General features: G+C 42.0%; 1 protein-coding gene across 3 annotated transcripts in view; it reads right to left on the minus strand.

The window, feature by feature from the left end:
- The window catches only part of TENM4 (teneurin transmembrane protein 4), a 597,100-nt gene that overhangs the window by 110,619 nt on the left and 472,308 nt on the right, over positions 1–14,173 (minus strand). For all 3 annotated transcript variants that reach the window (XM_082754369.1, XM_082754368.1, XM_082754367.1), the window contains one exon: positions 11,009–11,194. In XM_082754369.1, coding sequence (XP_082610495.1) covers positions 11,009–11,194 — 186 coding nt within the window. The remainder of the gene's footprint in view (positions 1–11,008; positions 11,195–14,173) is intronic.

The following is a 14,173-nucleotide window of genomic DNA, read 5'->3' on the forward strand; positions in this document are numbered from 1 at the left end:
ATATACTTTGCATTTCTTAATGTTTGGAAGAAAGATCTAAAAATCAAAGGTCTAAAATTTTTAGACAAGAAATATATTGTACTGACTGATCACTTGCTGTGAGACTGAAAAAAAGCAAATGATCTTAAAATATTTCATGCGAGAAGTGTCCAGCAGGTATAGGCAAAAAACAGTATAACTGTAAAAAGGAGGATCTAATATGGAACTATTGAATGTGCTTTACTTTCCCAGACTTGGGAAAGGTGGAATTTGGAGTGGCAGAAAATGGCTGATATGATTAGGATGGAAGGACCATCTGCATCTGAGGAAACGAGAAGAGCTTGATTGATTTGCTCTAGCACAGCAAAGGCTGAAAATAATATAATTGTTTTCCACAAATTTGAGAAACAGATAAACAGGGAGAAGGAAAACAGCTATTCAAGCTAAACAGAATAGTGCTGGCATAAGAACAAATGGACATAAATCAAGCATGCATAAATTCTGGTTGGAAATTAGAAAGATAAAAAAAAATGTATTTTCCAGGATCAAAGAAATAAGGTTTTGGAATAGCCTCCTAGTAGGACGGTTAAGGTCAAGAAGCTCCACTGATATCCAAAGACCCTGGTAGAATTATATAAAATTTTATACAATGTGGTTGCCCTTGACAGCTGACAACTGGACTCTGTCTGAGAAGACCCTTTCAGTCTGATGTTATTTAATTTTGTGTGCAATTCATTTTCTGTAAGAAATGGGTTTTGGACTATCTGAACAGGCTTTCATGATTTCCTCTGAATCTTCTTGAATTGGACCCGGAGTAATTAAGTCAATCATCTCAGAAGGCAGACAGAAGAAAAACACCATCCAAGAGAGGAAAGAAAGAGGAGAGAGAGTATCTCATAAGATTATGTCTTCCCAAAGCGTCTATTCCTCTTCCTTAACTATTAAGGGAATCTAGGGTGATGAGCTGAGAGATAAGCATCTACACTGCAGACACCTACAGTGGGATGACTCCCTCTGTAATGTCAGAACCCATTGTCTTGCCATCTTTCAAGTCCAGAAAGCAAATTTACTTCCTCTCACCAAGAAGCGAGCCAGCCCCAGTTCCTAATGAGATAAATCTCTTCCAAGGAGTCTGAGAGAACTATTTCCTAATGAAATAACTTCTTTTTCACAGATCCATGAACACACAAGTTCTCAGGTTTTAACTGTTACATTACAAGGTACAGCAAAGTATCAGTGCTGTGAGCACTAAATTGTACCTCTCCCATGACATGGTTTGATAGAACAGACTTTTCCTAAGTAATGACAAAGGAAATCGTTAATATAAAAGAACATAATTTAACAGTGCTGTCAAAGGACTCATAGCTTCAGCAAGTTAGAATATAACATGGACATGCAGGTCAACATATCTAGCAGAATGGACCTCTAAGTCCACTTCTAGATGTCCATTACTATTTCTAAACTGGTCCTGCATACAGACTTGATCATCACTAACACAATATAGCTAGGCACATACAATACATTCCACAAACAGTGCTCTTCAAAGCATTTGAAGAAAAGGTGATACAAATAAAGTTTATCCCTTCCTCTCACCCGTGTTGGGGAATAAAGGAAAAAGATCACCTTGACTCCAAAGTGCTTCTGAATATCAACGCAGCAGGGTGGCTCAGTCTTCCTAGATTTACACCACCATAATCTTGCTGCTCTGATTTCTCATAGCTAGAGTCACTGATGATTCATTATTCCCATGTTTGTTAACTGCGTTGGAGTGACTAAGAGAATTAAATACATGAATAGGACTTTCTGAGGGGGGAAGAAGTCCTTTATGTGAGTTTCTAACTGAGGCACATGAAAGCACTGCTGATACTGTGAGATGTTCACAAAGATCTCACATCTGCCATGCATAGGAGAATATGGAGCAGGGAAGCATTACAAAAAGTGGATTGATTTTGAACCAGACAAGAAAAGATTATCAGAGTCAAAGGAGACAGTCACCAGAGTAAGGAATTATTTTAAGATTGGTGGTAAAACAATCTTCTCTTAATGATCTGTACAGCAAAGACCTACTGTAATTAGTACAATTAAAAACAATGTTCAATGGCAATTTTCTTCAAGGTAAGACACATTGCCACTTGAAATAGGACTTAGAAGACTAGACTTTCCTTCTGATCTTAAAATATTGATAGAAGATAAATATGTTTCGCTGTTGTTCCTCCACTGGCAGTAAGAAAGCACTAACGGATGCTCCAGCAAGTCTCAATAGACAGTGGTTGAGCTCTGACATGAGTGGGGCACGGCTGAATGCAATACGTGAGGATGGGAACAATAGCTTGAGGGAACAATAACCAGTAAGAGACCTGCAGAAGTGTTGCAGGACTGAAAGGGAGGAGCAAGACATCAACTGATCCCTGTAGATTATGAGAATCTAGTATAGTGTCCTGAAAAATGCTAACTCCTAAACTACCTCCACAGCATTTTGCGATGGTGGGTATCAAGAAACCTTTAATCAGATGGCTTCTGTAAGATGGAAATTAAAAGTTACCTATCTGTACAAATAAAGGAGTGGGCTGCAGTTAGACCTTGGGTTCTCACCGCTGCTCAGACCAAAGAAGTGACCTTGCAGTCATCCCTGGATTCATACGGAGGTGGCTGTTTGGCATCTTTATGTTTCAGCCTGGCTGTTTATACGCCTCACTACTGCACTAATGTGGTTATTTTTTAAGAGTGAGAATTGATAAACCACCAATAGAAATTAATTAGACCGATGTGCTGTCAGTTCCAATGGCATCCAGGATGGAGGAGCTCCCTCTAAAACCAGCACATCTTTAATATTAGGCGCCTCTTTTCCTTTTAAGCATTACCACTGTTAATTAAGCTTCAGACTGGAAGACTCCATTCCAGCTCTAGTTGGGGCTTCTTGGTTTAATCATGCTGATGTTTGCTCTTGAAACTTGCCCTCCGACTTTGAAACAGTTCTGTATCTTGTCTGATTTACTGGTTTATTGTAAAGCTGTAGGAAAGACTCAGCAGTAAATCAGGCTCACCCTTGACAACACAGGATTACTGGGAAGGGATTTCAACCAGAAAGATGTTAATAATTAAGAAAGCCAAAAGGGCATGAGTAATTTAGTTTTGAAAAATGCACGCCATGAAGCTAGCCAAGTAAAAACTATGTACTTTTTAATGTTTCAGCTGTTGCTAATCTTTCCAGAAGAGGCCATGTATTATACGAGACGATCGTTATTCTTAGTATGTTGCTAACCTGTTACCCACTTGCAGAACTCACTAAATATAATGTGTCTTTATTTTTGGCCATAAAGGTGAGTCAAAAGGCTCAGAGGAGGAATGACAGCTACAGAAGACTTACTAAAAAAAAATTATTGTGCCATCGAATGGGCATATCAGCACTGAACGTCCCTGGACACAGGCTCTGCAGACTGATTTCTTATCTCTTCTACCCCCCTAGTGCTTATCTTCTACCTTTTGATCCAGCCTTCTCCAATACCAGTTGAGATGGAAAGGAGGAGTCCTGGGGTTTTGAAATGCAGAACATTGAGGTGTGGGACATTTACAAGAGGTTCTGGTCACACTGCCAAGTGCTGGCCCGTCCCCTCCTCTGTGAATCCCACCACTATTACTCTGCAAGGGTACAAAAAGTGGCCCTCTTTCCTTGATCTAAGGAGGATATCATTTTTCCTCCTGGTTTAAGTCAAGTCAATCATGTTTTACTGACGCTAAGCAATGAGAGAAAACTACCTACCACTGAACCATCCACCGATCTATAAGCAGTGGTTCAAGAACAACTGATGCTTGCTGCATGAGACTGAAGACAAAAATCTCATTTAAACTGTGGACGTTCCCTTACCATTAATATTTGTTTGTCTGTTCAAAGTTTTCCCCTATCTGCGTGTACCTGGACCTGCTTTTAGGCTGCGATGGAAACAAGAAACATTAGATTGTACATTCATCCAGAGCAGTGAACGCAGTAGGGCAACCATGCCACACAATAAGAGCTTTACATGGCAGAGACTTCACTCTAACTATTCACCGGGCAAATATTTTGGCATATCTGTCCTCCTTCATCAGCTTCTCACAGCTGCTATTTCTGATTGCTCACAACCTGAAAAGGAGGGCAACGCTATGGAAGAAACTGATTTGTTCAACCTGATTTCTTGGTTTGTTTAACCAGCAAACATATGATGCTGTGTGGTGTCAGCACTGTGTTGCTGTTAGTGTCAAATCAGCCATGCAGAAGGATATTTGTGTCCAACTCAATCATATTTACTGTCAGATTGTTGTTTTTAACTAGATGTATACTATTTCAATATATTTAGAAAGCTAAGTGCATTGTGGAACTGTCTATTTTTATTTTAAAGTCCTAAATTAATTTAGCTCGTTGCTCTGATTAATACAACTATGATTATTTTAAGATATCATATTACCTCTGGTCCACAGCAGTTCAATATCATTTCTTCCCAGCTGAGAACAGACCTGGGTCCTAGACTTGTTTTACATTTCAAAAATAGGAGCACAGAGTAGGATTTTTTTATAGTGTAAATTAATGCAACATTGCTAATTTTAGTAAAAATTGCTGATTTATGCATCCAGAGGCTTTGAGGTCATAACATTTTTCAATTTATATATATATGTATGTAGAATTACTCAAAGTTCCCATGTAAGACTTAGCAGTTACGGATCGAAACTAGGCAGACTCCACACAGAAAGTGCACTCACCTGCTTGTTACAAAACAGATCATAGACATTTAATTAAAACACATCACTGTACAGGGCTCCTGATGCATTCACAGAAAATTGGTTTCCCCCTGACTTGCCTTACCTGGGTTAGGAGGGGTGAGGATGAGAGATGATTTGGAGGGGAGGGCAGGGACGAGGGGAGGGGTGGGAACACCGATACGATGTTAACACAGGGTCACAGCACTTACGGAGGTATTTCCTACCTAAATGACTGGAAAGTTCACCCTTCCAGACATTAGGGAGCACTTTGGTGATGATGAGGAAGAGATGCAACCTCAACACAGCATGTTCACGGTGCATTTTTAAAAAGAAAACACAAAGACAATAGGAAAAATAGGAAGGAAGAGCATACCTTTCACTACCTTATCCAGATAGTGAGCTTGGGAGATAAAAGACAGGACATTTAAGGTAGGATTGAATAAGTGCATTGCGTCTTACTACGAGACTGTGCAGGTGCTAGAAAGGCAAAGGAGAGTTTGCTGTGATACGAAAAGAAAAATCTTGATTATGAGGAGAGAAAAAAAAAAAAAAAAAAGAAGGGTGGAGCACAGCCCTGCTCAGTCAAAGAGCTCAAGAAGGCTACGTTTAGGCATCCAGTCATCTTTGCTCATTAAGACCAGGAAGAGAAACAGGAAAGTTTAATATATATATATTTATGTAAATGTTTATATATATATATGCATATATATATTTATAAATATATATATATGTGGCAGAATATTGTAGTGTTCTGCTCATTTGCAACAATCTCCCTCTGTTTTACTGACCACTTTTCATCAGGAAAAACACCTTTTCATCAGGAAAAACAGAGTCATTTGAAAGTGCTCCACCTCACCTGATTGTCTTAGGCTTTTCCGCACAAAGATGCACAGTTCTCCTGTGGCCTTACCAGAGGATTTTCCCTGGATCTTCTCAATGGCAACGCGTTGCATTTATACAGCATCCTCTATCCCAAGATCAAATTACTTTACCGACATTAAATTAACCTCGCGGCAGCTCTACCAGATAGGCAGCTCTTCATATACTCATTCCAAGTCGGGATAAAGCAAAGAAAAGAAAGTTTTAGATGCAGTGGGAGCGGTCATGTGCCCAATTCCTATGAAATATTAATTTGGGAAATTGACTTCTAACTGAATTTCTGGGGTCAAACAGGAAGCTGGTGGCAAAGACACGAGCAGAAGCCAGGCGTCCTGCCTCGGAGAGCCCTGTGGATGCCAGCAGGCGGCACTCTCCATCTAATAGAAGCTGGTTTTTGTTAATAAATAAGAGGCTCTGAGTTTTGCTCTTCTCAATCTGGCTACCTCCTTAAATGCTATTTCCATGCTCCTGCTCCCTCTCTCTCACTTGCATCCTGGTACCCCTATGGAAAGCTTTCTATTCCAGGTTTGGTCACAGAGACCGACCACCTGGGAGGTCACAGCCCTTGGAAGAAATTTTTTTTCCATCCTGGGAGCCTGATGGGTCCATTGAAGCACTATTGTAAGTAAGTGGAGGCATCACCAAATCACCCCAGTGCGGTGGTAGCAAGGCAGGAAGCACAGCACAGCATCCGTTCAGATGGTGGCTGAAGCTTGGGAATGTATCTTTTGGATTTTAAAATCCACAGCAGCCCAACCTGCAAACTTGGACAGCAATCACTGTGTGGATGAAGACAATGGAGGCAGCTGCCAACACCAACCATGTGAGCAATGTGTCAGATATCTTCTACTTGGACAAATAATGGAGGCCTTCTATGGGAACATTCCACACCTGGAATCCATACATCTGTACTCCATACCAGTGAATATATTTAAATTCCATACAAATGCTCCGCAAATGTATGCAGCAGTAGCACGACTCTTTTTTCTCTAAAAGTGTACAGTTCTCATTCATGTGCTACACTTCTGGCACTAACGTATAATTTTATTATCTGCTGATACTCCTTTGGAAAATCTGTGGGCATGTGGGACAGGATGAGGGACTGTGCTCAGAAGAGAAGCCACTTTTCCAAGGTGTCTGCACCCAAAAGCACTGCACTCAGCTCCATGGCAGCACCCGCTCCTGGAAGCCCCTCTCCTTTCAGATTCATTACTGGGGAAGCCCATGTGACTATTTTTTGGTGTGAAAGTCCTCTTATTTCCTCAGTCTGAGCTGTCTGGGTTATTTTTGTCTGAAACACACTGGGGAGGATCACAAGAAAATTTCTCTTAGCCCTGGCACAGGCTGCCCAGAGAGGGGCTGGGGGCATCTGCCCTGTGCGGGGGATGAGGGCAGCAGGAACCTTCCCCACACACTGCTGGGCTCATTTTATGTTGGGCTGCACACAGACCAAACTGCTTTGTGGGTTTAAATAGCACAAGTGACTTGTTAAAAAGAGACCAGAATCCACCTGTAATGTGCTTTGTCTGGATTCCAGCTGCTCGAGCAGAAACAGAGGGGGCACTGATTACAACCCCAGCTATTCAGAACATGTGTGATTATTTACGCAAGAAGACTGATGATGAAAGGCAAGCTTGAAGGGGCAGATTTCTCAAAAATCAGAGTTTTGCTAAGTAAAACAAAAGCAGCTCAGTGGTGCCATAAGCAGAAGGCCATGTGGGACGGGCTGTCTGCCTGTCTGCCTAGGCACTTGTTATTACATACATCACTAGTGGGTGCCAAGAGCAGATTTTCAAAAGGAGTTAAGCGTGCAGCTTTTGCAGAGATCAGTGGGAATTATGAACTGAGGTGCTTTGAAAGGTAGACCTGTGTGTGTTTGGAGAGCTAAGTGCTGGCCCCACAGGGCTCTGGAGAGACCCCGTGGTGTTCAGGTGCAGTGACTGAACTTCAAGTGATGGTTTTGGTCTTGTGCCCTGGCCGTTCAAGGATGATAAATATCTCAGCTCCACCTCAACTGTGTACACAGGGAACCCCTTTCTGGAGTTATTTCCAAACAACCCTAAAGAATCAAGGCTGGTAAAATATCATACGGAGAGATTCAATCTCAGTGCAAGGCCCGTGTAGGTGCAGTGAAGTCTCCCTCTGCATCTCTGAAGCAGGATGCACAGCACCTGGAGCACTCTCTGGGCCATATCTTAAAAACCTGAGGCCACAATGTCACAGTCCCGGGCAATTTCGGGAGCTGATTATTACACCCAGGAAATCTGCTGTGGTGCCACCCATGAACCAAATCCATAGAGTGGTCGGCCACAAAGCTGGTTTGTGATTTGTCCTTTCAGAGCCAACAACGAGAGGGCTGATTTCACCTTTAAACTCCACGTTCCTAAAACCACCATGCTCCTTGGATGTTGCTAGTGTGGTTTGGGCTGGAGTGGAAGAAAGCTGGGTTCTGGTAGTGTTTCTAACTGGGGGCAAGTTTGGAGCATGTTGAAGAGCCCATCATTGGAGTCTTGCCTAATCCACAATTTTTTTCCTTTAATATGTTGGAGTAAACCGATTGAACCATTCTGCTGGGTTTCAGGCTTCCTGCAGTTATATAATCAACTTTCTGTTCTACTCTTTTGCCTGGATGTGCTAAGTTTGCTGAATTAGGATGATGAATGCATGCTTCTGCATCAATTTCCTTGTTGGGAATTAACTGGGGTTCTTCTAATGAAATCGCTGGATGTGAGCAATCAAGCTAGTATATTTGGTAACATGACTCTTTGTAGGAGCAAACCAAATTAATCCACTGGGATCAGAGTTTCCTTGTACACCATAAGAAAGAGCCTCCTATGACCTACAAAACAAAAGGATTTCTTACTCTCAAGCATGCTCAACAGGAAATGGAAGAAGTGTCCTTTACTGGTATCATCCATTTCTACCATGTTACCTGCACACATGGCGATATTGTTAAAGCATCACTTCAGCAATGGGGTTTTATGCTTGTCAGTGCTAAAGCAAACGGGCCATGACACAGACATATAAGGAATTACTGTCAACAGAACAAGTTGCCATGCAGGGAAATCACACAAGGACAAGGGGAATGCTTTCCACATACTTAATGTAATTCCAAGTCAATGTCCTTTCATCTGTGCCAATAGAACTAGCTTATTACTCTGTCTAAAGCTATTCAATTTTCTTGGATATTTATGACTTCGCCAAATCTCCCTCACATTCTACACATTTGTCAATGAAATATTCTGTAGGAAACACGGTTTACAGCTTCAGAGGCATGAGACTATGTACAAATTTGTTGCTAAATCACCATGCAAGAAGATGAGGAGGGAGGGGAAGTGCAAAGAAACAGAATTGCTCCAGCACTCTAAGTATTACAGGCTGATTCTGAGACCTGCACTGCAACAGGGAGGTAGCACCACACCAAATGACAGTGTGCACCATTAAAATCTCGATGCTGACTGCATTGCGGTGCTGGCCTTTCCCGTGATAACACGGACTCTTTAGACTTAGAGCGAGGAACACCACAAATAATGGGGTAAATTTAATTACCAGGAAAGATAAAAGCTTGTTCTTTGAAATCAGTCCGGGCATATCAGTGGTGTGGAGAAATATCATATAGTGAACTAGTGGCATTTTGTTTTTGCAGCAGAACTAATAAAATGGCACTGAGGGAATGAATCAGGCTTTTTGTGCATAAATGTCTTTCACATAAAATAGTCCCCTGGATTTGGGGCCTTTTGCTGAACACTTTTCTTTTTTTTTTTTTTTTTTTTTTCTTTTAAAACCCTTTCATGAATCTGTGTTACTTTCCAAATCAAAGTGCTTGAACACAAGGCTATAAAATAATATTACAAAAACACAGCATTCCAATTAACACAGGTCTGCTCTCTTTTCATTCTAAAGTCATTTAAGAGAAGTTTTTTTAATTTTTTTTTTATTTCCCTTCCTCACGAAAAGAAATGAAAGCAGCTAGAGATATAGGCAAGAATGCAAAAAGAATGTAATGTCTAATGAGACAGAGGAAGTTTTTAGAGCTAGATATTTTTCATTAAGGGATGCATGTGGAGACCATAATGTGGTAGGGTGACATTAGCATAAATAAATGATAAGTAGAATTGAGCCACAGATATGGTTTGTACCATTACCCTAATGCTGGAATTAAAACACTGTGATCAGGCTTCATTTCCTGTCAGTCTTTGTGTGTGCAAACTCACCTGGTGTTCAAGCAAAACCAGTGGATGTCTACGTGTAACTAAGTTAATAATCCACACGGATAACTGTACCGAATTTTGCCCAGGTATTGCTGGCTGTTAATTTTGATGTAGTGTGATTTATATGTATCACTGCACGATGAAAGCCACATAGAGGTAAATTTTCTTATCTTTAAAAGGAGCCGATTAAAACCAAATGCCTGGAGGAGAATTCTCACTCTGGAACTCTTCTAAAGTCAACTGAATTTTTTTTCAGGTCCACACAGGCATTATTGACAGCGGAACTGGATTAACTAATTTAGTTTTCCATTAATATGTAATAAATGGTATCTGGGGAGTTATAATGCTACTGATTTTACAGCATGATTATGGAATGGAGACAGAAGTACTTGAACGCATGACTGTCAAAAAGAAAGGAAAATGGGAAAGTGCATCAAGGAGTTAAGTGAGATGAAGAGGAAGGTAAACCCAAGCCAGTTCATTAATGATGCTGCAAATTGCTTGACATGGGAAATGCACCTCTTTGCATGATTTCAGTATATTGTTGGTGCCTTACTACTACTACTAATAGACATGTCACCAGGAGCTCAGGGTAAGTGCCAGGTATGTCAGGAATGCAGAACCAAACAGAGTGGGCCATGGAGTGGTTAGAAAGGTAGCAGAGCAGAGAAGGGATACGCAAGATGGTGTTGAATACCAGCCAGAGGTCACCTGACTGCAGTTTCCAAGCAAAGTGGTAGGGCAAATAATGGAACAAATTAACAGAAAACAAAACAAAACAAAACAAAACAAAAACAAACAAACAAACAAAAAAACAACTTGAAATCAGATGCATGTTTCCAAGAAAGCTGTCGACATAGTAGGGAGAAGTCTTCAAGGCTACAGAAAGACCTTTCAAGTGAGGCAAAGTGGGATGTTTTTAAAACCATCTAGCTGCTCTTTGACAGCTTGTCCCTATGAGAACAAGCATCACACAGGTGTACTTCAGGACTGATAATAAAAAATATATATAGATATGTCATCAACAAATGAAAGGACATTTTGTCTTGTTCCCACATGAAAATGTATGATGTCAGAACTTGAAATCCAAGAACAAAGGTGCTCATGCTACACTAAGTCACACATATTCAATTAAGCATGCGCCTTTTCTCCTTCCTGATCATCAATTATTCTTTTAAAAGTAGTCGGTTTTTCTTTCTCCCTACCAATAGTGCAGTGCTCTCCGTTCCAGCCCGGGCTGCATTCACACTTGCCATCCCGGCATGTCCCGTGCTCATTGCAGCGTGGGTGACACGCTCGCTGATCACAGGCTGTGCCCATCCATCCCTCCTCGCAGCGGCAGGTGCCTCCGACACAAATGCCATGTCCTCCGCAGTCCGCTGCACAAATCTCTGTGGGAGAGGAGAAAAGAGAGAGGAGGGGATATGGGTGGAGAGAAGGGAGAAGGGGGGAAAATCCAGAATGTTATTGTTAAGAAAAGCAGCCACACTTCACTACCTTGCCTTACAGGGCAATGAAAGGAATTCCTGGAGCTCATAACACTAATCCTTCCTGACAATAAGAATCTAATAAGTATATTGCAAAAAAAGAGAGGGACATGGATTGCAGAGGTCTGCTGTGATTGATCCTCCTATTTGCTTTCTAATTCTCTTGCACTCCTCGAGCTTTTGTGATCACCGAATCTAAAGGGTTTGGCTCTTCCAATAAGCAGAACAAAAGTCACATTTAATTAAAATCTGGTTAAGTGTGGAAGCAATGTACTGATAAACTACTGATGCTAAAGTTAAGTGCTGGCAAAGCCTGTTTATGGCTTGTTAACCCGCAGTTCTGGGGATGGGATTCATTAAAGCCCTTTGCTGTTTAAAATTAATACAGAGAATATATATAGGATGGATTTCTCTTGAACTTGCACATCTGATATGTCTCTGTTCTCCTACCACCCCATTAAAAACCCCTTCTCAGGCATTTGGAGGTACTTCCATGCTCTTTTTGTGAGCTACATGAGCTGGGATTTGCAGGACGGTGCTTGTTCCCTGGTCTTATTGGAGTTAGTGGAAGCAGGGGGTCAGGGCTGGGTATTTTGGTACTTACCTCCTAAAAAGAAAGGAGCTAAAGGACATTGGCTTTTCAGAGGTGCTGGCCTTTCCCACCCCCTGTGAGCTCCAGTAAGCATGATCACACAGACACACATGACATTTTGATCCAGCCGTAGGCATATAGGTAAAACCTCGCTAGCCCTTGGCTTGAATTTGGGAGACTGCACAGTATTACATCTGCACTGTATGTGTCTGTATAAACTGAGACCTGAAGGAGAGCTGATACCCATGAATCAGGTGTTAAAGCATCTGGCACCACCATGACTACAGAGGACCGATTTCAAGGAAAAAATTAAAACCAAATAGTGGCATAGTGTTATACCGCAGATGAAATGAAATGAATCTATTTCTTCTTCTCCAGGCTCATCACCTGACTGCTCACTCTTGATCTCTTATAAAGACTGCACTCTCCTCTTTTCAATCCTAGTGGCAATTCAGAGTATATTTCCCACTATCATGTGTTCCATCTCTTCTCTGACTTCTGCATCTAAATTGGGTTAAACTTTCCCAAATGTTTTGTATTCGAGCCTTTTGCTTGACTGAGCCATTTATAGATTTGATAGGGTAGGGGCACAGTTCCCCTTGGGGAGAGTGGAGAGAAAATGTGAACAGACGAAACGCTGGGCTGAAAGCGCAGAAAGGGGTACCAGGGTACCCTGCAGAGCACATTTTCTCTCTGTTCCCCTACCTGGTGAATATCTCAGGCAGTGTCTGTGCCAGTCCATCCCCAGTGCCTCTCTTTGTGCCTCTAAGCATATTAAGTGCAGAATTCAGGCCTCGAGGCTGGCAGCGAAGGGGAGTCTGGTATTATACAAGACATTTACTTCGAGTCACTGGCTGCACATAAAATATTCAAAATACTCAGCCTGCATTAACATCATACCTGACTGAAAGCCTTACTTATGTTTGCTTTAGTATTTTGCTAATTAATACCACCGGTAGCAGGAAGCTTAGGCTGCTCAGGGACTTTTGACACACTCCTGACGTGGGGCTGGCACATCCCCTTGACTCTGGGAGGAAAGTTTTGCACCAGCCCATAGGAGAGATTTGCAAGGCCTTTGGTCCCTCACACTGAAATGGACTATAAGAGTAATAACAGTGATGTTTTGCATGTCTAGCAAATGCCTTATTCTCCAAATGCAACATAAACACAATATCTGGTTACTGCTTACTTCAGCTCAGGGCAGTGGAACTGTTTCCAGTCAGACTCCTTTTGCTGCAGTGGCTCAGATATCTCCAAATGCTCCTGAACACTTAGTTCTATATACATAAATCTCTAATGAAAGGGCTGTGGAGTTCAAATGCAGTTAAGACACTCAGACACTGTCCCGTGTACAGTCAAACTTGCTTGGGCAACTTGGGTGTTTAAACCATGGATGTGAAGCAATACGTCTGCAAATACTACTCGCTGCCTAAATATAACTGAATCTGATGTAAGCCTTACTGGAAGTCAGTAGAAGTTACGCTCTCAAAAGCTTCAGTCACGTCTGCAGAAGGACTCTTGAGTTGCTTTCAGAAGTTTTTTACTTTGCATTTAGCATAGAGAGATGGATTTTCACAGCTCCTAGATGTGAGGGAGGTAACATCATACTACCATGGCCATTATGAACATCAGAGATGGTGCAATTATCAACTCGTTAGAGGGCTGGAGCCCAGCTGTGTGTGTTTTCTACCCTTCTCCCTAACTGCCAGACAGCACTGCAATGGAGCGTGGGCTTATCAGGGTGGTACATGAATACATAGGATGCCTTAGCTAATGTAGCACTAAAGCTGCACTTAAAAAAAAAAACAAACCCTGATTTTCCTTGGCTGACCTGATGAACAAAGTCTGGGGGAGGATAAAGGAACCAGCAGATAAAAAATTGAAGGCTAGATTTATGGTACAAAATTCCAGCACGCTGAGAAGCAATGCCTTGAGAAAGTGCAGTTCGAGACTGATGGAATTTAAGCCCAAATCAGAAAAGTATTGTTGTGGTTTCTGGTTCTTCTCATCAGGATTTTGCTATGGGTTTACTCTAATGTTGGACTGGAGCGACTCCTCTGGTTATTGACTGGCATTCTTTATTCATACATGTTGAACTTTACACCTCAGAATTACAGGATCCCCCGAGTGGCTGGTGGTGTCCCCATGGTGCCAGCCCTGCTCCAGCAGGGCCACCCCAAGCAGGGGGTCCAGCCCCACGTCCAGGCGGCTGCTGGAGATCCCCAAGGAGGAGCCCCCAGCCCCTCTCTGGGCAGCCTGTGCCAGGGCTCCGGCACCCACCCAGCCCAGCA

Source organism: Aythya marila (genome assembly GCF_965140915.1).
Source record: "Aythya marila genome assembly, chromosome: 1".
Lineage (NCBI taxonomy): Eukaryota > Metazoa > Chordata > Aves > Anseriformes > Anatidae > Aythya > Aythya marila.